At 39.2% G+C, this 22,567-nt stretch overlaps 1 protein-coding gene across 8 annotated transcripts in view; it reads left to right on the top strand.

Annotated features, from left to right (window-relative positions):
- The window catches only part of Ccser2 (coiled-coil serine rich protein 2), a 110,610-nt gene that overhangs the window by 32,304 nt on the left and 55,739 nt on the right, over positions 1-22,567 (top strand). For all 8 annotated transcript variants that reach the window (XM_034497374.1, XM_034497379.1, XM_034497377.1 and 5 more), the window contains exon 4: positions 20,283-20,373. In XM_034497374.1, the coding sequence (XP_034353265.1) occupies positions 20,283-20,373 (91 nt within the window). The remainder of the gene's footprint in view (positions 1-20,282; positions 20,374-22,567) is intronic.

Here is a 22,567-nt window from a genome sequence, read left to right as displayed (position 1 = left end):
CTCTTTTTGCCTGGATATCAATATACTTTGCCAATTTTATTTGTATATTTTTCTTTCCTTTACAAGAAAGCTGCTTGATCCTTAGCACATAATTTATTTAAATTTTTTTTAAACTAAGGAGTTCATTTGTACTTGCATTTTTGATGTACTTCACTTCGACATTTTACTATTTTTACTTAAATTGTCTTTCTTTTTCTGTTTTCCCACTTTATTTTCCTTTGCTAAAATAATTCTCATTAATATATGTAACCTAACTGCAAATGAACTTTAGTTTGGTCCCTTTTCTTGGGCTTTACAACAGTGTTAATTCCAGTCTTGGTTCATATAAGGAAATTTCTCTAGACCGTGCACCAGTTGTCATTGCTGGTGTAGTTTAGATGAGACTCCTCCAGCCTTCCTGCTGTGGATTTAGCTCAGGGTCGTGTGCATCCTGTGTTGAGCACTCCAGCACTGTGCTGCAGCCTGCAGTGAGCCTCTGTTTCTTGTAACTGATACAGCTTTTAGACCAAGACTTTGTTTTTGAAGGAAAAGACATGGTACACATTTTTCTCTTGTCAAGGATAAACAGAGCTTTGAGACTGGCACTTTAAAGTTACTAGCTGGAATCTCAGCTGTTTATGTGCTTAGTAGTATTTGTTGTATATAATTTACATTCAGTGAAGTACATGAATTTACAACCATCCCAAGGAATTTTGATGGAGTTGTCTAGGTTGTTATGGGGAATACTTCCATCACTTCAGAAAATTCTCTTCTGTTCCTTTCATTGATCCTCTTATTCCAAAGAAAGGTTACTTCTTACCAAAAGACAGAGGAAGAGAAGCTAGAAGGTCTTCCATTACTGTAGATGAGTTGCCCTGTTTTTAAACTGTATATAAATGGAGCCAAGTATATATTATTTTGTGTCTGGCTTTTAGTGAGTTGTAGGTCTTCTTGTATTATTGTCTGTCCATGTGTGTCTCCTCCATGATGAAGTAAGCGTTCTGCCACCAAGCTGTATTCCCAGCCCTTGTCCATTGTTCTTCTTACTGGACTCCATTCCTTTTTGTGAATATAGCCTACTTTATTCCTGTGTTGACAGGATTTTTAGGTTGTTTGAAGTTTTGGGTTACTTAGAGAATTACATTGTTGAAAATATTTTTGTTGTATTTTTAGTGAAAATTTATTTGTTTCAGTTGGCAAAATAGAAGAGAGATTCCTTTAGTTACAGGCATGCTTATTTTTATAGATAGTGTTACCAGTTTTCCATAGTATTGTGTTTACAATTCCCATTGGCAGCACATACCCAATCTGGAATCCCGCTTTCTTGTCTATACTTCATGTTGGCTGCCTTTTTTGTTTACTATTCTGGTGGGAATATCACGGTATTGTGTTTAGAGTATATTTACTGTCTGTTAGGATAGCTAGCCTCTTTTGTGATATGCCTTTAATTGGTGTATACAGTATTTGTAAAAATCCTTCACGTTTTTGTTGGTTAGTTTTATGTCAACTTGATACAAATGAAAAGCATTTGGGAAGAGGGACTTTTAATTGAAAATGCACATAATTGACCTACAGCCAAATTTGTAGGACCTTTTCTTGATTATTAATTAATATGAGTGGACCCAGCCCTTGGTGGGATGGGAGACGGCAGTTGGCTGAGCAAGCCGTGAGGAGAAAGCCAGTAAGCATCATTGCTCCATGTCTTATGCTTTGGTTCCTGTCTCCAGGTGCCTGCCTTAAGTTCCTGCCCTGACCTCAGTGGGAGTGCAACCAGAGAACAGTAAGAAAAAACAAATCGCTCCCTCCCCAAGTTGCTCTTGGTCATAGTATTTTATCAAGCAATGGGAACCCTAAGACACATGTGATAAATATACATCTTAGGTACCTAGTATATATATGTATATGTGTATACTTTCCATCCTGGATTGCCTTCTCAATTTCTGAAGAGTATTTTTTTGATAAGTTTAACTAGATTTTTAAAAATATTTGGAAAAATGTATCCTTTTCTCATATTTGACCACAGTCGCCCTTCCCCTCTTTCCTCCTAGCCTCTTCCCCTGACCTTCTCTTTCCCTCAGATCCACTCCTGTTTCCCTTCGGAAAAGGGCAGGCCTCCCACGGATATCAACCAAATCCATATCAAGTTGTAATAAGACTAGGCATTCCCCTCACTAAGGCTGGGTGAGGCAGCCCTGTTGGAGGACGAGGGCCCAAAAGGAGGCAAAGAGTCAGAGAGCACTCCCGCTCATACTTTTAGGACTCCCACAAGAAGACCAAGCTGCACAGCCATAAAATACATGCAGAGGGCCTAAGTCAGACCAATGCAGGCCCCCGATTGTTGGTGCAGTCTCAGTGCGCCCCTATGAGCCCAGGTTAGTTGATTCTGTGAGTTTTCTTGTGGTGTCCTGACCCCTTTGGCTCCTACAAATCTCTCTCTTCTGTAGGATTCCACGAGCTGTAGGTCCTCTGCATCTGCTCCCGTCAGTTGCTGGATGAAGCCGCTCTAATGGCAGTTATGCTCGGCCCTGTCTATAGGCATAGCAGAGTTCCTCCTCCCTCCCCAGTTGTTAGTGTTGTTCAATTTACTAATTTTCTTTTATTTTTCTTTTTAACAATGAGTCATCCTTTCTTTTTTGTTCACTGTGAAATCTTCGATTACTCCAAAGTAAAAAAAGATATGTTTCGATATTTTCTTCTAAAAACTTTATATTTAATCTTTTACATTTAGATCTACAATTTACTTGGAAATTTACTTTGTATACTATGTAGGGTAGAGGTCAAGATTAATTTTATGGTATGGTGTGAAATGGAGGTTCTGTATCAGTTAATGTATTTGGAGGGGTAAGGACTGGGAATCCATTTTCGCCATTGGGCGTCTTTCTCTTAGTCTTTTGTAGTTCCATTACAGTTTAAAATAAGTTTGTCAGTTTCAATGAAGGACTCAGGGAGTTTGAATAGGATTGTACTGAATTTATAGGTCAATTTAGAGAGGATCTGAGTTTTCATTTCATTAGCCTTCCAATTTGTGCATGCAGTATATTCCTCCATTTATTTGGTTTTTAGAGATTTTCTTCTTTTTTTGTTTTTCTATAAGTGGCTACAAATGTGGTATGATTAACAGTGATTTTCAAGTTGACATAATCTAGATTTATCCAGACATAGACTCTCACTGAGAAATTGTTTAGATAAGTGGACCTGTGAGGGATTTTCTTATTTGGGCCAAGCTAGGAGGATCCAGCCTGCAAGTAGGCAGCACTTTTTCTGGGAGCAGCACTAGAGTGTATGCATTAATTCATTACTCTGATCTTTGTGGTTGTAATAGGACCTGTCATGTGATCTCTCTCAAGTGTCACTATATGTCTACCATATTTCTGTTTTTACAGTAGCTCTTTGAAGTAGCTATGGACTGGTTACAACTTCTTGTTTTAAACCGAAGTTGATTCAGTTAAGTAAAGTAAAACTGTTCAGTTAAGATTTTGTTATTACTCAGTTCTGTATTCTTAGTTTGGTGTTCTTAACTTTTAGCCTTTTATATACTCAGGATGCCTAAGTGTATTTACTCTAGGCTTTCAAAAAATTACAGTTTAGCCTATTTATTTTGTGTGCATGTGTTCATTTGTATGTACATATGCCTGGAAGCAAATGTCTTTATCTTGCCAGCCTTTAAACATCTAATTGCTATTTAACTGCTTTGAAGATTAACTACAGTAATTTTTCTGATAACTTTTATGATAATTGCACTCACATCTTCGGGACTTGGAAATCTTGAGATGGTGACATCCTCTTTGCTGTTATGCTGTAGATGTCATCGAAGTGGAGTGCTGCAGCATCACGAGGACGGATGTCCTAACACCAAGATGTTGGACAAGTGATAACTTTAAGCCATATGTATGGATGGATAGGTTTTGTTTTTGGAATTCTGTTTTGAATTGGAGCTATGGCCTTGCTGTGTGTCCTAGGCTAGCATGCGGTGCATCCTTTCCCATGCTCTGAGTGCTGGGATTGAAAGCTTGAGCAGCCAGCCTGCCTAGTGATTAAATCATAGAGTTGCCTATGGCTCTTGAACATGTGGGGATTTGTTTGTGCTTTGTCATACAGTTTATTCTCATATAGTAGGTCAGCACGAATCCTTATTTAAACCAGTTATTTCACTTTAGAAGGCAAATTGCTTGGCACTAAGAGTTATCCTTTCATTTGGTGATGCTGATACATTTTGATTTCACATGACTATGTTTTCCTAGGAGCGAGTGGCTGCCTTTGGTGATTGCAGACGGACACCACTGAGATTGAAATGTGCATTGCCTCTTAAGAGATTCTTAGTAGTTCATGTAGCTTTATGAGTTCCTTAGGTTGCTTGTAATAGGTTTTGGAATTTCTGAAGTCAAATAGAAAGAAAGTAAAAGAAAATATCAGATCTAGTGTGTATTTGTCTTCAAGTTTTAGAGGAGACAGGAGTTGTTGAATTAGTCTTTATAAACGTGATCTTCGTCTCCTTTGACCTTGTCTTTGCTCTTTCTCCTTAAGGAGGACACCGAACCTTTGATCTTTCCTAAAGTGTATTTACATGTATTGTCTCAAAATCTCTCTTTCTAGTGTTGTTGGCTTGTCAAAGAAATGCTGCTATCTCTTCCTTATATCTTTTCAAGGTGTATTAGTCAAAGATTATCACCTTTCAGAGAGAATAGTTATTTGATCTCTTATAGTCCTGGAGATTGTCTTGGGACAAAAGCAAGGAACAAATAAATATGTTTTTCTCTGGGAAAAAAAAAAAAAAAGACAGTAAAAGCTTGTCTCCATCCTACTAGTTTTTACCCCACTTAGCAGTCTTTTTTATTACTTGTTAAATTCTGGTGAGGTCTTCATTATTATTTCTTTATTTTTCTTTTATTTTGTATTTGTTCAGGAAATGCTTTGTGTACCACTGTTCCTTGCCTGTGTCCTTGTGCAAGGATCATTTGAAGTTATTTGTATTTCCCCAAATGCTTACATTCTGTCTTTCCATGATCTATGCTGGAACTTAACAAGCCTTCCTGTCTCTCTGCCTATCAAAAGTTTATTCATTCTTCAAGGTTGCATTCAGACCTTTCTTTTCTCCTTGTTCCTGCTAAGGGTGATGGTTTAATGCTGAGGAGGTACCAACCCATACTGTGAAACTATCAGCTGGGTTTCTGCCAGATTGTGAAGGCTGACTTCTCATCCATTTTATACCTCCAGTACTGACTTGGGTCTCTTTTCACTTAGAATTCATCACCCCTCCTTTGTTTTGAACAGCAGTAGTCCAGGTAGGTTAGCGTGTGTCATCTTTGGATCCTCTGGGAAAACCCATTTCCTTGTACATTCCAGTTTAGATTCTACCCGTATTCATTCCTTTGCTTCTGCCTGCCTTCTGTCTTCAAAGCCAGCAGTGCTATATACTCTCATGTGTCACCCTGATCCCCCTACTATCACCTTCCCTCTGGGGGTTCTTGTGAATATATTGGGTCCATTCTAGATAGTTCTGGAGAAAGTCAGGCCAGCTGATTATCATTGTGGACTTCAATTCTAGCCCTATAAATTAGTCCATAGGTTCCATGGATTAAAGCATGGACAACATTGTGGGGCTTGATATTTTGCATAACAAAATTGTAGATATACCTTTCAAAAATTTAACGTTATTTTTTTAAGTTGGGAATGGTTCATTTCGACTCACAGTTGGAAGGTACAGTGCAGCACGGCAGGGAAGGCGTGGCACTAAGAGGATGCTTGCTCACATTTGGGTGACTCAGGAAACAGAGAGATGAGTGCTGGTATTCTATGTTCCAGACATTTTAGACAATACTGTCATTCATTAAACTAATTGTTCTATGAAGTCATTAGATTTAACTCTAGCAAGTTGTAAAGTTTAGACTTACTCTACAAAGTTGTAAATTTGAATTAAAAATAAAGTAGTCAAACTCAGTTTTCAGTAAAAGTTCATTACATTGATTACTGATTATTAATTCAGGGAAGATTTGTGAGTTTAAAGTACAAGTTTCTTTTTTTCATGAAAAAGTTTTTTTATGATGATTAATATTGTCAGTTGGACTAGATTCAAAGTTACTTAGGAGACATACCTGGCCATGTTTTTGAGGGTTTGTCCAGAGAGATTGAACTGAGGATTGAAAACGGACGTCATCTCGTGAGCTTTGCTGCATGACTGAGTAAAATAGGAGAAAAGCAGCCAAGAGAGAGCCAACTTTGTCTTTCTGCTTCTGAGGGTGGGTGCAGTGTGCTGAGGTAATTCATGAAATGTCTTCAACTGAAGACTGAGAAGGAAGTGAAGGTGCAGCACTGTCAGATCTGACCTTGTGTGTCAGACCAGGCTTTGAGGAAGTATGTAATTTAGTTAAGTTGGGCCAAGAGTAAACTTGGATAGAAAGGGTAGCCTGGGTAAATGTTCTGTGTTTTGGAAATGGGTGGGAGGACAGTGTACTTGAGGGAGTGTGAGAAGGTGAGGCTAGCCCGAGAACTGACAGGGTTAGGAGATGGAAACTGGGTAATCAGCTTGAGCTCTTAACCTGGAGGAGGATTGGATTTTTGTTCTGCACTCCGAAAAAGAGCTACAGGAAGACTTAATGGGAAGGAGCATAACTTGATTTAGAGTTTAAAAATGTTCTGTGTGAAAGATTGAATTGGACATCATGAGGAACAGTGGAAGCCATTGTTGGGAGGAATGGCAGTGGCCTGTACTAAGGTGGTGCCTAGTGAGGGCATAGAGGAAAAGACAGTTTGGAAAGTGTTTAGAGAAGGTACAGTTGGCCCGGTTCCACACTTGACTGATTGTACTATGGAAAACATCACCTCCTCAGCTTCAGAAGTTCCAAATAGTAGTTGTGCTTCTGTTTATTCTGCCACACCATCTAGAGTTGCTGATGAGACTTGTTCCTTTCCTGGCCCTTCCTAGCCCTGTAATATGGACTGTGTCCTTTGGCTTCCCACTCTCTGAGCCCTCCTCTCTTTTCTAACTGGTCAACCTGCTCATTTTGGTTCTCTACTTCCTACTTTTTGTCTTGAGTATGGTTAGTATTTTATTGTTTCTCATTGCTCATTTAGGCTTTAGGTTCTATGGTCTCAGTAAATGTTTATTGAAATGAATGCCATAAGAGACCCCACAAATATTGCCATCCAGTTAAAAAATAAATAGAAACCCCTAAACTGCAGCTGCTGTTTATTGCTGGTCACTGTTTTCCATGCATATTGTGACATAGTCACTTTAGAAAATTGAGTTTCTAAGGCATCACGTGTCATAATAGCAAGTGGCAAGTAACTAAACATGCCATGTCAGTGTAGATGGGAAGGTGAGGGACGGCTTACAGAACATTGAGACGGTCTTAACATAGGTAACTGGGAATTTCAAACTCATCTTGATCTCTCCAGCTGTGTCCTGGTACAGAATCACAGAACTTGAGAGAATAGAGTGAGCTAGCTGCTCAGTGTAGTTGCTATAGATGTGGGATGCAAGGATGCCATGTTTCTCTTTTCTTTTTCCTTCCCTTCCCTTCCCTTCCCTTCCCTTCCCTTCCCTTCCCTTCCCTTCCCTTCCCTTCCCTTCCCTTCCCTTCCCTTCCCTTCCCTTCCCTTCCCTTCCCTTCTTCCCTTCCCCCCTCCATCCTTCTCTTCTTTCCTTCCTTCTTTCCTTCCCAAATGCTACCCACTGTGCTGTACCACTCCCACCCCCAGAATCCCTGGCCTCATCTTCCCTCTACTTTTCTGAGAGGGTGGAGCTCCCCCTGGGCATCTCCCCACCCTGGCACATCAAGTCTCTGCAGGGTTAGGCACATCCTCCCGACTGAGACCAGATAAGGCAGCTGTGATGGGAACAGATTTTATAGCTACAGCTTTAGGGACAGCTCCTGTTCCAGTTGTTTGGGAACCACATGAGGACCTGGGGCCTCCGTCCAGCCTGTGTATGTTCTTTGGTTAGTGACTCAGTTTCTGAGAGCTCCCAGGGTTTCATGTTAGTTGAGTCTGTTGTTATTCCTGGGGAGTTCTGTGTCATGTACGCACCTGCGTGTCTGTTTTCATTCCTTCACACCCAGTCCTATGTGTGTCCTCTCTCCCTCCCTGTCTTACATACACACCACAAGTAACAATACATTTTAAAAAGATCATTACAATCCCAATTTACCGATAACATTATTTTTTCCTGCAGCTTTCCTTTCCTCTTCGCTTCCTTCCTTGCTTCCTGCCTTCTTCCTTCCTCTCACCCCATCTCCTTCATCCCTCTGTTCCTGGTCCTTCTGTTTTTTCTCTGCTTTCCTTTGTGGGGTTCTATATGCAGGCCAGGTTGGCTCTGGACTTTCATTCACCCTCTTCCCTCTGCCTCCTTAGTGCTAGATAACAGGCATGAGCCACCACATCAATTTCTTGATGCTAAAAATGTAGTAATTTTTATGAAGACTTTTATTAGAATACAGTTTTGGATTTACAGGGAGTTTTTGTCTGTTTTATAGGTAGTTTTCTTTACTCTCAATATGACGTATTTGTTACATTAGTGACCTTGTTGGTACTTTATTTTGTAATACTGTTACTATTTAGAGCCTCTTGAGTTTTAAGAATATCTTTAATTGTTTGAGAATTTCATATGGTGTGTTTTGGTCACACTTATTCTCCACTCCTCTCCACTTTTCCCCCTAACTTCTCTTAGATCAAACCTCCTTACCACCCTCAAATTTCTCCTTTTTAAAAATTTAACAAAATTTTTTTCTTAAATAACTCATCATGTCTGGTCTGTGTTGCCTATAAACGCTTGGGTGTCAGCTAATCCACTGGTTCATGGTAACATATCAAGGAGCACACCCTTAACTAAAACAATTCTTTGCTGTTCCAGAAGCTGTTAACTGCTAATAGGTCCTCAGAAGCTCATTCAGAGCCCATGAATTTGTTCTCAGTCTATGCTGCAATATTGACTGGCTTGACCTTATGCAGGTGTTGTGCAGAGTTGGTGAGTGCAGTGGTCTCCTCAAGCCAGGAGACAGTTTCATCAGCGTCTTCTCCAATCCCTGGTTTTAGTCCCTCTTCTACAATGTCCCTGAGCCTTGCAGGGTGTGGTGTGGTCTAGATGTCTCATTTGTGAGTAAGTACTCTGCAGACACAGACATGTAGTCTCTGCACTTCTTAGCCAGCTGTGAGTTTCTGTTTTAAGTACTGTCTGCTATACGAAGGAACTTCTCTGATGTGGTCTGAGAGCTACACCCATCTATGGGTAGAGAAATGAATCTAAAGCACAGTTTGATCCTATGGCTCTTTAGCAGAATGATAGTATGTTCATATCTAGGACCTGTGGGCTCCCCAAACATGGGTTCTTGGTCAGCCTGACCATACCAGGCATGTTTCCTCCTGTGGAGCAGGCCTTAAATCCGACCAGAAAGTATTTGTTATCCTATAACATTCCTGCCACTAATTGGGCCATGAGCCTATCTTGATCATGATTGTAATCCATTGGATTCACAGCTGGGTAAGAGTACTGAGGACCTGTCTTCCCAGCAGTACCTTCTACTACTACCTTAGGGGTTTCTGTTGCTCTGACAAAACATTGTGATCAAAGGAACTTGGGGAGGAAAGGGTTTATTTCTTTTTTACAGTTCCACATGGTAGTTAATCATAGAAGAGATAGGGCCCCAACCAGGGCAGGAATCTGGAGGCAGGAAATGAAGCAGAGGCTATGGAGGAATGCTGCATGCTGACTTGCTGCTCTCCAGGCTTGCTCTTTTTTTTTTTTTTTTTTTTTTTCCTTTCTTTCTTATACAGCCCAGGACCACGGGGATAGCATCACCCATAATAGCCTGGGCCCTCCCACATGAATTAGTAATTAAGAAAATGCACCACAAGCTTTCCTACAGGGTAGGCTGATAGAGACATTTTCTCAACTGATGTTCCCCTTTTCAAAGTACTCCAGCTTGTGTCCAGTTGACTTAAAAGTGGCCTGCTGGGAGGACTCTTCCTGGTCCATACCAGCTTGGTTTCTCCATGTCCTGTGACCAGTATGTTGTCTATAGTGATAGGATCTTACTGTTTGATTTTTTTTCTCTTCTTTTCTTTTTTAAAAATGGTTGTAGTAGAGTAAGTGGTTTTGGAGGTAATGTCACTGTGACCCCGATCACCACGGTGAGTAGTAGTATCAGCTTTCCTACAGTAAGTTGTTGTTTTCTCTCCCTTCCATACTATACTCTTTAGAAGACAGTAGTTATGTATTGAGGCTGGTTGAACCTTTTCTTCAAGGGAGTGTTTATATAAATAGATGGATTTCTGCTGCCATACTGCAGAAAGTTTGCCTCTTCCTGCACTTAATATCAGTCTTTTTTTTTTTTTTTATTACTAGGACTCATGGGTATTTATTTTATAGTTGTGTTTATATTCTGTATTTCTGCTTTTTTTCCCCTAAGGATTCTGTTTGTTGTTTTGGTAACAGGCTCTCTTGAAACTCAGGCTGTCCCTGCACTTGGCTTTAAACCCTTGTTCCTCTGGTTTTACCTCTAGAATGGTGGGATTACCCTTGTGTAGCACATTTGGCTGGTGTTTTTGTTTTTGAGATTTTTTTCCTTAAGGTTCTGAACTGTAAGGTAGGTGTGTTCTAGATTACCCTGTGTATTTCCTACTTTACTTTGAACCAGCTGTTTCTCCAAGGAGCCTGGTTCCTTTTGTTTAAGAATACAACTAGATACCATTATTCCTACGATAGTTTACTTCTAGGCTTTGGCAATGTATGTTAATGTGTGAACATTTCTGTTTATAACTACCTGCAGTTTGAATCTAACCTGAGTATATACTGTTGTCATTAATCCTAAGCCACTGATGTACCTGCTTGCTTCACACTGTTAATATGAGATATCTGTTGGTTACTGTCCTTATTAGGTTACTGGCCTTATTAGGTTAGAGTGTACTTACATAGTAACTTTAGATTCTTGCCTTGTTCTTCCTGAAAACAGCTGTCTCATCAGTAAGACTGGTGTCCTGTACAGCTTCTACATGCTGTTTAAGGACTCCATTCATTTCAGTGTTACCCAGGTCAGCACTGGTTTCCCTCGGCCCCATTGGGGAAGCTTTTTTATACATCTGTCCTCCATTTGAGTTGTGCCACATTGGGTATTTTATCCCGGGCTTTGACCTCTTGCTTGCAGTGGCTTTTAGTCACCATCGTAATTACAGTACATCTTCATCCTAAGTTGTCCTCTATGATTTGTCTCTTCCTCCCCAAACAAGCTTTAACAAACACTGATCTCCATATGTCTATATGATTCACATTTTTAAAAATGTTATATAATTAGGGCCATGTAATATGTAATTTTAAGACTGGCTTCTGGAATTTAGAGTTCATATAGTTTTTTTCTATGTTTTGATAGCTCATTTATTGTTTAGCTATAGCTCAGTTCATTGGTGTGTGTGTGTATGTATAATTTGTTATATATATAATTTATATATATATCATATACATATATATATAATTTGCTGTATGTATATATACACACATGGGTGTATGCATATATGTGTGTATATATATATATATATTACCCATTTATTCACTGTTTACTTCCTGGTAGTTCCTATTACAAATATGGCTGCCCACACCATTCATGTGCAGGTCTTTGAATGCATGTGCATATTTTTTCCAAGTCAGGTAAATTCCAGGGAATGTGTTTTCTTGATTGTGGATACATTTTTAAACCAGGTTTATGTTTTATAGATATTTTCACTCAATGTGTCATTCTCTTAGGCCAGAAGTTTTAATGGATTGTAGCTTACTGATTTTGTCTTTCATTGGTGTTGTATTTAAAATACCATCAAACACTCACCTGTGCTGTTTTTCACATGTTTAACTTCAACATGCTTTATAGCAGTATTGCATTTTACACTTCAGTTTGTGAACACTCCAACTTTGATCTAATATCTGATGTCTGCATGTAGATTTCCCTACATTTCTTTGTTTGGATTGTAGCACTTTGTGGAAAGCCTTGTGTCCTTTCTGCTGTGAGCTGCTTTTGTCCCTTGTCAGAGTCAACGGTGTGTATTTGTGTTGCTCTGTTTCTGAGCTCTCTCTCTCTGTCCCATTGATTTGTATGCTAGTTTTTAAAAATAAAATATGCTAATTTTATTACTGCTTTATTTTATCTCATTTATCTTGAATTACAAAGAATTCAGTTACATCACACCTCCTCTTCTGTGTGGGAGCCTCTACATTTTTGGAATTTACAGGATGAAAGTTCATGGTGTGCTCTGGGAGTTTCTGATAATTATGTAGCTTAGTTCTAGAGGCCTGCTATCACAGGACCAAACACCAAGTAGAAGGTTACTTTGAGCAATATATTAATCTGGCCTCTGGAATTGAAGAAAAAGTGCTGGAGATAGAGTTTAGCCATGTGGGTCATGATTTAATCAGTCTTGATGTTGTAAGTCAATTACAGCAAAACCCCAGAAGTACTCTGTGTGTGCTGTTTTGTATCAGTGTGCCATGGAGATGACATGTACTAGTTTCATTAGGGGAAGGCGTGGTGGCATTGAATTTATGACCATACCAGACCTTGCCTTATGTAGTTCTTTCGTGTGTGTGTGTGTGTGTGTGATGTCATCTTTTTGGCCATAGTTATAGTCATAAGTATATAACTTTCTTGAATTCTGTGAGTTCTATCAAATACTTAATCCCCTACCTAAGTAAGACATTTGAGAACCCTTTAGCCTGTTAGTAGCTCAAGGGTTGTCTCCCTTTACTATTTCTTTATTGTTTCTATTTCCATTTTTAGATCCTGGATAGTTCAATTCCTGTTTGGTTATGTTTTCCTGTAATTCATTAAGGGATTTTTGTTTCCTCTTTATGGGCTTCTACCTGTTTACCTGTGTTTTCCTGTACTTCTTTAAGGCAGTTATTTATGGTTTTTTTTTTTTTTTTTTTTTTTTTTTTTTTACAACACCTTACCTTTTTTCTGGAATTGTATATCACAAAGATAAAATACGTTTCATAGACATAAAAATAGTCTCAGGAAATATGTGAAAACCATATGGGAGGTTTTTTTTTTAATTGCATGTGTGTTGTGTTATTCACAATAAACTTAATGTGTCAATTTTTTAAAAAAACATTTTTTATTGGCTATTTCATTTACATTTCAGATGCCATCCCCTTTCCCCATTTCCCCTCCCTAGAAAACCCCTATCCCATACCCCCTTCTCCTTTTTGCTTTTATACAGTTTTTTTAAATGTTAACCAATGGCTTTATAAATTTGGTAATGCTCAATATCAATTAGAAGTGTAACCTAATACCCAACCTAGATATATCAACTATCTTTGACTGGCGGAGACATGTGAACATCTGCCTCCATGTCTGGCCCCCCTCTCTCTTTCTCTTTCATCACCTAGCTCCTCCTCTCCTTCTCCTCCTCTCCTTACTCCTCCCACCTTAGCTCCTCCTACATATCACCCTTCCTGTTAAAATAAAACTTTTCTCTCAAAATACAGTTAGAGCATAACTATGCCAATTTATGTCAGTAAGGTGTAAGATAGACCTAATACCCAGTCCATCATTTTGTTGATTAAGTAGAACCTCTGTCATCTCTCCTAAATAAAAGACTTAGTTCTGAACCTGGCTTTTTTTTTTTTTTTTCTTTTTTTTCTTTTTTTTTTTCTTGGCTTTAGAATGAATGTCAGCTGAAAACCATCCTCTCAAATCTTTTCTCTCAAAGTAAATAGCAAGGATTGGCTATGAGACTATAAGTTTTCAACTCCATCAGAAATCCAGAATGACTGAGTTAACTGAAATTATGGGAAGCACAAAGCATAGCTTCTAAAACATAGTCAATTTATAGAGACCACTGAACACCTGGACAGTCCCTATACTACAGAATGTTGGAGCATCTGATCTTCAGCCTTCTGGCCCAGGATCATCTGACAGACCTAGTGATGCAGAATTATTAAGGGCTGATTACTCTGTCTTGGCAGATATAATCAGTCGACTATTCTGCAAGTGTGTCCTTTTCTGGACAGTGATTTGTCTGTAGATGGAAAGAGGCAATTCTTGCCTAGTGGCTGACTCACCACAATTGGTATAACTCCAAAGATGCTCAATTTTTTCTTAGAATCCAAGACAGGAAGCTGTCAGGAGCAGACAGGTCTCTAATCAAAATGAACATTAATACAGAAATATTTGTCACGTCAATTCTGTGGATTTCTGATGTTTTGAAAACCAACTATCCATGTAAGGCAGTCTGGACTGTTGTCTGTTATCTCCTCTCAGTTATTTCTAAAGAAAATATAGAAAACACCCTAACAATAAACTCAAAGCCATGAATTTGCTGTAGGCCCTTAACTCACAGGCTAACCATCTCAAATAAGTTAAAAAAGTTAAAAAAGGACTGGGTCTAAGCCTTGTATTCCTAAATGTGTTATATACAGGCACAATGCCTATGAAAGTAACAGTATTCATCTCACTTTTATATTAATAAGAAGCTCGTACCAATGAAAACCTTAAATTTGAAATCAAAGTAAATTTTGTACCATTTAAGAAATTATAACTTCATCTTAATAACAGTTACACATATTTCTACCAGTAGGTTATGCCTATGCAATAAATCCTAGCTAATCTTCCCTGTTCCACCAAAACCACTACTTTTCCCTAGAAAGATAGCCCAATATTAACCACCTCAGTCCTCAAGCCCAGGGAATATGTGCGCCGACTCTTCATTAACTTCTTCAAGCTGATTATGGGTGTTGAGATATTAGAAGAGGGGTTGGGGGAAGAGTAAATTGATAAGCCTCTGACACTGTGTCTTCACTTCGTCCAGTTGGAATTCCAGAACATCAGAGGTTCGAGCAGGTCTGCTCAGCATGCCTGATGAGTAGATACACCAAGGCTATGTATTCTGTAATATACACTTCTCAAAACAAATTTTAGTATCAAGACAATTGTTTGTTTGAATTCTGGAATCTAGTCTTCTGGCGGTCTGCCTTGTCATGTCTAATCCATATAATTCTGGGAGTTTCTATGAGGGTGTGCTCCCACCATCTTCCCATTTTTGCCTTCCTGCTCTCAAATTTCCCAACATCAGGGAATCCAAACTTTTGGGCACCTAGGCCCTCGGCTTCTACTGATGCCTTACCCCATTCTCCCCCTCCAATTACTATGAGGGTATGCTCCCACCATCCTCTCATTCCCGCCTCCCTGCTCTTGCAATTCCCCAACACTAGGGAATCCAAACTTTCAGGTACCAAGGCTGTCCACTTCCACTGATGCCTGGCAAGGCCACCCTCAACTACCTATAGGTGGAGCCATGATCCCCCCCCCCCCCTTTGTATTCTCGGGCTGGAGATTTTAGAATGGCTACTCCAGCTTGTTTCTTAGGACTATTTGCTTGACAAATTGTTTTCCAGCCTTTTACTCTAAGGTAGAGTCTGTCTTTGCACTGAGGTGGGTTTCCTGTATGCAGCAAAATGCTGGGTCCTGTTTATGTATCCAGTCCATTAGCCTATGTCTTTTAATTGGGGAACTGAGTCCATTGATGTTAAGAGATATTAAGGAACAGTGATTGTTGTCTCCTGTTATTTTTGTTATTAGAGGTGAAGTTATCTTTGTGTGACTATCTTCTTTTGGATTTGTTGGAAGAGGGTTACTTTCTTGCTCTTTCCAGGGTATAATTTTCTTCCTTGTATTGGAGCTTTCCTGCTATTATCCTTTGTAATGCTGGGTTTGTGGAAAGATATTGTGTAAATTTGGTTTTGTCGTACAATATCTTGATTTCTCCATCTATGGTAATTGAGAGTTTTGCTGGGTATAGTAGCCTGGGCTGGCATTTGTGTTCTCTTGGGGTCTGTATGACATCTGTCCAGCATCTTCTAGCTTTTATAGTATCTGGTGAGAAGTCTGGTGTAATTCTGATAGATCTGCCTTTATATGTTACTTGGCCTTTCTCCCTTACTGCATTTAATATTCTTTCTTTGTTTTGTGCATTTGGTGTTTTAATTATTATGTGACAGGAGGTATTTCTTTTCTGGTCTAGTCTATTTGGCATTCTATAGGCTTCTTGTATGTTTATGGGCATCTCTTTCTTTAGATTAGGGAAGTTTTCTTCTATAATTGTGTTGAAGATATTTATTGGCCCTTTAATTTGGGAATCTTCACTCTCATCTATACCTATCCTTATATCCTATATCCTTAGGTTTGGTCTCCTCATTGTGTCCTGGATTTCCTGGATATTTTGTGTTAAGAACTTTTTGCATTTTGTATTTTCTTTGACAGTTGTGTTGATATTTTCTATGGTATCTTCTGCACCTGAGATTCTCTCTTCTATCTCTTGTATTCTGTTGGTGATGCTTGTGTCTATGACTCCTGATTTCTTTCCTAGGTTTTCTATCTTCAGGGTAGTCTCCCTTTGTGATTTCTTGATTGTTTCTACTTCCATTTTTATGTCCTGGATGGTTTTGTTCAATTCCTTCACCTGTTTAGTTGTGTTCTCTTGTAATTCTTTAAGGGATTTTTGTGTTTCCTCTTTAAGGGCTTCTACCTGTTTATCTGTGTTCTCCTCAAATTCTTTGAGAGTGTTATTTATGTCTTTCTTAAAGTCCTCTATCATCATCATTAGAAGTGGTTTTAAATCTGAATGTTGCTTTCCTGGTGATATGGGGAATTCAGGACTTTGTAGTGTGGGAGAACTAGGTTCTAATGATGCCAAGTCTCTGGGTTACTGATGCTTATGTTCTTACACTCTCCTTTTGCCATCTGTATCTCCTTAGTGCTATCTGCCCTGTCACTGACTGGAGCCTGTCTTTCCTGTTATCTTGGTTGTATCAGACTTTGTGGGGTGGGCGTAACTACTGCGGTAAGCACTGGGGCTCAGAATCTGCTCAGTGCTCAAGGGCAGACAGGATGCTGCCCAGGTTAGAGCTCTGGGAGCCCGTTTCCTCTGGGTTCTTAGAGATTGGGGGCAGAGCTGCCACCCCAGATCTGCTCAGTGCTCTGGCCCAGACCAGAAGGAATCAGTGCTCCAGGCAGAGAGTGACTTCCTGGGTCCTTGTGGGTCCCAGTTACTCTCTGTTTGGGGTGAATGTTGCTGTCTGCTTACCTAAGATACTGCCCGGGTTAGAGTTTCTCGGAGCCCCGCTTCCTCTGGCTTCTGTGATTGGGGGCAGAGCTGCAGCCCAGGATCTGTTCAGTTCCTGGGCCCAGACCGGAAGCTATTTATGTACTTCTTAAAGTCCTCTGTCATCTCTGCCTACTCTTGACTTCCTCTCTTTACTTGTACTTATAGATCTTCTCTTTTACTATTGTTAAATCATTGCACCTTTGAGTGTCAAGAGGAAGATAAGGTAATTGTATTTGCTGTGGTCTCAGGATTCACAAAGTATTATAGCACTAATCTAAACATTGCTAATTCAAGCCTATGTATATTAATTAAATAACAAGATACAATTTTCAATTTTAATAGTTATAAACTGTATTAAAATAAGAATCATCCCAGGGCCAGTGAGATGACCCATGGTGGTAAAAGTGCTTGCCACCAGGCCTGACAACCTGCATTCAATTGCTCAGAACCCACATTCTAAAAGGAGAGAATTGACTCCCACAAATTGATACTCATCCTGTGGTATATACTAAAACACACACACATGTGCGCGCACACACACACACACACAAACACACACACACTTACACACACACTAAATATTTTTTAAAAAGTTTTAAAAAGCATTCTAAAGAAAGGCAAAAGAAAACAATATATAAAGGAAAAAGACCTTTTGGAAAAAAAATAATTGACTCAATCTCATATGTGTCAGTAATTAATATGTAAATGATCTGAATTCCTTTAGTAGGGGTTAAATTTGACTTAAAAGTGATAATCTAATCATTCATATATCCTTTATAACCCAGTCTTTAAGCATGGGGCAGTAGACTGTGACATATAACAAAAGCTGCAGAGGATGAACATGTAGTTGGCCCAAGTTGGTGAGAATTCTCAGTTACCATCTCTTGTAGCACCTGCATTTTGTTTTGTGGTCTGTCTCTTCTCTCAGGACTCATTTATATACTAGCCTAGCCTTTTTTGTTGATGTTTCCTTCATGTCCTGTAAGTTTGTTTCTCGTTCTTCCTTTCTGTCTATATTCTAGTTCTAGTGTTTTTTTATTTGTTTGTCTTTACATAATTACATAATTACATAATTACATTAAAAGTTAAAATTTAACAGATAACCAAAGATTCACTCTTCAACTCCTAATCAAAAGAAAGCTTAGGTTGGCTGTATAGATTTCAGAGTAAATAAATACCTAGGGATATTGAGCATAGTGGTATATTCCTGTAAATCCCCGCACTTGGAAGGCTGAAGCAGGAGGATAGTTTCAGGCCAATTTGGGAAACATGAGGAGATTATCATAATGGTTACACACGGGCATGACACACACACACACACACACACACACACACACACACACACACACACAGAGAGAGAGAGAGAGAGAGAGAGAGAGAGAGAGAGAGAGAGAAAGAGATGAATAATTAAATCTTGATAAAGACCAACTGATAAGAAGGCAGGACACGAGTGTTAAAGATATATGTATACACATCCAAATGAAACACAACAAATGAAAAGGAGACCAGATGAGATGCTTACAAGAGCCCAACCTGAGGGCAACGATGACGGGTCTGTGCACAATTTTGAGAGCTTTGCATCTCCTGTAAATGTCACGTTCTAGCATCATCCTAGGACTTCCATAACTGTAATGAGGTTTGACAACAAAGAGAGGCCGCCAGGAAGATTGAGTCTCTTCCAACTCTATGAAGATAAAAGGAAAGAGCCAAAGTACACATCCGTTCAAATAGCCAAGTGAACAGGCATCACCCCATAGTCACTGGGCTCCCCTAGAGAAGGCTTAGCTTGGTCCCAGCTTTAGCATGGCCTCCAGGTTATAGGTGGGCCTTCCCATGAGACTTATGAGACAGGTAGGGAAGATCCCATCTTGGCTGGTGTCATTTCTCTCCCTAAATGATAGTCATGCCTGTAGAGCCAAGGTCTATAATGAGGGAGACACATAAATTGGGGGTAGAAATGCCAGCCTTTCATTCTGCTTTTAGTTGCCTTGTGAGCTTAACCTGTTTTAAGCACCTGTTATATGGAGAATATGCTAATTTGACTATGACTGAATGGACCTTCACCATTCTTGCTCAACTTAAAGTTATTTGTTGCTGAATGATGCAAAAGTGTCCTGAGAAATATATTAGGTGATTTTGCTGTTTTGTGGCTATCATAGAATGTATGTAAATAAACTAAGAAGGCTATAATTTCATCAGGTGGTACAATCTTAGGAGACTGCTGTTCTGTTAATATATGCATTCTACCTTAGCTGAAGTGACTCATGCAGTCAGTGTATACATGTTGAACACAATGTTTGGTTAATACAGTAAGATACAAAATAAGTAATTAAAATTTTTATTTTCAGATGACATGCTTTATAGAGCATATCTCTTGGAATCTTTCAATAGTTAGTAATATTTGTAAATTTTCTAAGTACAAGGTGAGTATACAAAATGTTCATTTCTCCTTGTGCATGTAATTCTCACACTTATAAAGAAGACCGTGAGTTCAAGACAAGCTCTATATAGTGAGACCCTGTCTCCAAAACAAAAGAAAGCAAAATAAAACAAAAGTTTCTATAAATTGATGGCTAGTTAGGAACTAGAATTAATAAAAACACAATCTCAAAAGATATTTACGTGTGCATCTAACAGAATGTCTATAGGGTATCTGAGGAGCAGAGTCAGAGAAAGAAAGGGAAGGAGAGTTAAGTAAGAAAGCAGAGTCGAGTGTTGGCAGGTTGGGAGATGCCATGTAGTGGTGACATGATTTCACTCTAACGTGATGTGTACATTTAGTGCAGTACCAGCCAAAACCTTTTGAGAGTAGAGACAGATTCAAAATGTATACATAAGCGAAAACAAACTATATAGTTTGGAAAGGTTGTCCAAAGTTGGAACTTTGAACACTACTCAATTTACAGATCTAGCAGTCAGCACAGTATTGGCTAAAGGAATGGTCGGACAACTCACCAGAACTTGATGATGACACCAGAAAAGATATGTGTCCATATCACCTGTATTCTGCTATTTTCCTCTTGGGTGGGGGGGCAGCATCCAAAATTCAAAATATAGTATAGATGAGTTTTTAAAAATAATTTTAAAAATTAAAACTACTTTATTCTTACAGTACAGATGATGAATAAATCCAAATTTTCATGTGATGATACATCCAAAACAAATGACTATATATGTATCCTAAACGAGGTCATAAATATTTTTACTATTTTTGTTCATAGGATATTCTGAATAATCTTGAATCGTGTGACCTTGAGGATGATGACCTTATGTTGGATGTGGATTTGCCGGAGGATGCACCTCTTGAAAATGGTAAGTGATAATCAGTAATAGGTCTCTAGGTGCATGCATGTGAATGGTTGCATTTTGGCCAGTTTGATAGTTGTTAGGTTAAGGTTTCTTAATCTCAGTGGAGCCTTTAGACTGAGATCAGTCTTTACTGATGTAAGATAGGTTTCCTTGTAAGTTACATGTTTAAAACCTGATTACCTGTGTCTTAAATATAAATCTGCATGATTTAGTAACCTTCTATACCTTTATCTAAAAAAAATGGTGGTGCTGGTGTGTATGTTTGTTTACCCAGTTTTCCCTTACTTTTCTTTACTTTGAATTTCAAAAGAATTATATTTAGAGAAACATTTATATTGTAAAACAGTATAATGTATTTGATAACTATTTTAAGGTCAGTTCTGGGAATGTACTCACCTTCTGAATAAATCATACATTACATTTTGACTCCTCTGTACTGTAGTTGGTTAATCTGCTCTAATCTTTCTGGTGGAGGCGCTTGAGTTTCTTGCTGCCTACCCAAATGCTCTAGATTCTTGAATGAAAGACACATACACGTACACACACACACACACACACACACACACACACACACACACACTCAGCCTTATATTTAATATGCCTAAATCAGCTCAATGATTGGGCCAGTTTCAAACTTCCACGTTGCTACCACCTCTCCTCAGATACTTCTGAATTATTACATACTAAAACCTATATTTTTTGCTACCCCAGACCAAATGGGATCAGGGGCTGGGGCTGGGGCTGTTCTTCCCCGGTTCTTATATGATTGTACTCTCTCTTTTCTACAGCTCTCAATCCTGCATCTTATTCTTTTCCTGGTAATGGTGATTCTCCCCTTCTCCTGCATTCCTTGCCCTGGAACCCAAAAGCCCTGCCTCTGTCACCCTGTCCAGCCATTGTTTGCTGCCAACTTTATTTACCAATCAAAGACAACTGGGGACAGGGACCCTCAGTATCTTACAGACAGACATGCAGGTTCCTGTGTAATTTTGGGAGCTGAATGAACACACATAGCATTAGAACCAATCTGCAATAGTTCCTAATTTCAGTCTTCCTTTCTCTCTGTGTCCCAGTAACCAACATTGTAGAGCTTTAGATGCTTTATGTGCAGAAGGACTCTTCTGTTCTCTTGTCTCCAGTGGTACAGCTTATCTAGGGTTTCTGAGTTAGGAACTAGTAAGAGAGCCAAAGATACCCTTGGGAGGGGAGTTGAACAGTTCTGCTGTTTGGGAAGAATGGCTGAAGAGGTCTGAGGATGTTCTGTCAGTAAACATTTGTATGGTGTCTCAGCTTTCCCCAGGAGCAGGGAGAACAGTACAAAGGATGAATTCCTTTTTGTGTATTTTAGTGTAATTCCTTTTTGTGTATATCCAGTGTGTATATTTCGGAAGCTGAGTATATTTGTTTTAAGTGTGCTTTCTTCTTACTACTACATCAGTCATATTGCTATTGGTTGGACTCCTTTTTTTTTTTTTTTCATTTCCTGAAAAGGTGCCCTGTTATAGTCTGAACATGGCTTTATTTCCCTAATTCATGGATCTTGAATTACCTGGGATTAGCATAGCCTCTGAGATTACTAAGAGGTTCATTATTTTAGGAGTCTGCAGCTACTTTGGGTGGTATTTTTAGGATTCATCACAGAAATAGAACAGGGTAAGCAGAAACTCACATCATACATGCAGCTTAGAATCAGGACACTCATTTTAACCATGTTCTGCTGATGACAGCATGTGTTATGACCTAGCCTGCCCCAAACTGCTCTCAGTGAGAAGTTTGGTAGGCTATGACTGAGCTTGGTTTTATCTGTTCAAGTGAGGTGCTAAAGGCATTGTTATAGGAGTAGAGCCTTTCCTGTGGTCCTTCTGCCACCAGAATGGAGTTCCAGTCCAAAGAAAGAAAAATTATAGCCAACACCAGGAGGAGCAGGAAGCTGAACTGCCAGCCTGAGGGTAGTGCTGGGAGATGATAATGAGCACCCAGGAGATGCAGTTGTTAGGCACTGCTTTCTAAAGCTGTATAGAATGGAATTCCCTAAACAGTACAACAGTTCAGTAGATTGCTGAACCATAGTTGCTGCTGTGAAATCTGAGTTATTGATCCGAGAGATCAAGTGCTACATTTGATAGAAACCATGTATCCTCATGTAGACAAATGAAGAATGTCAGAGAGATTGTAAATATTCGAGGTTTTCATTGCA

The sequence above is a fragment of the Arvicanthis niloticus genome, chromosome 3, assembly GCF_011762505.2.
Source record: "Arvicanthis niloticus isolate mArvNil1 chromosome 3, mArvNil1.pat.X, whole genome shotgun sequence".
NCBI classification, from domain to species: domain Eukaryota; kingdom Metazoa; phylum Chordata; class Mammalia; order Rodentia; family Muridae; genus Arvicanthis; species Arvicanthis niloticus.
The sequence above is the reverse complement of the archived record's forward strand: the minus strand, read 5'-3'. Positions and strand labels throughout refer to the sequence as shown.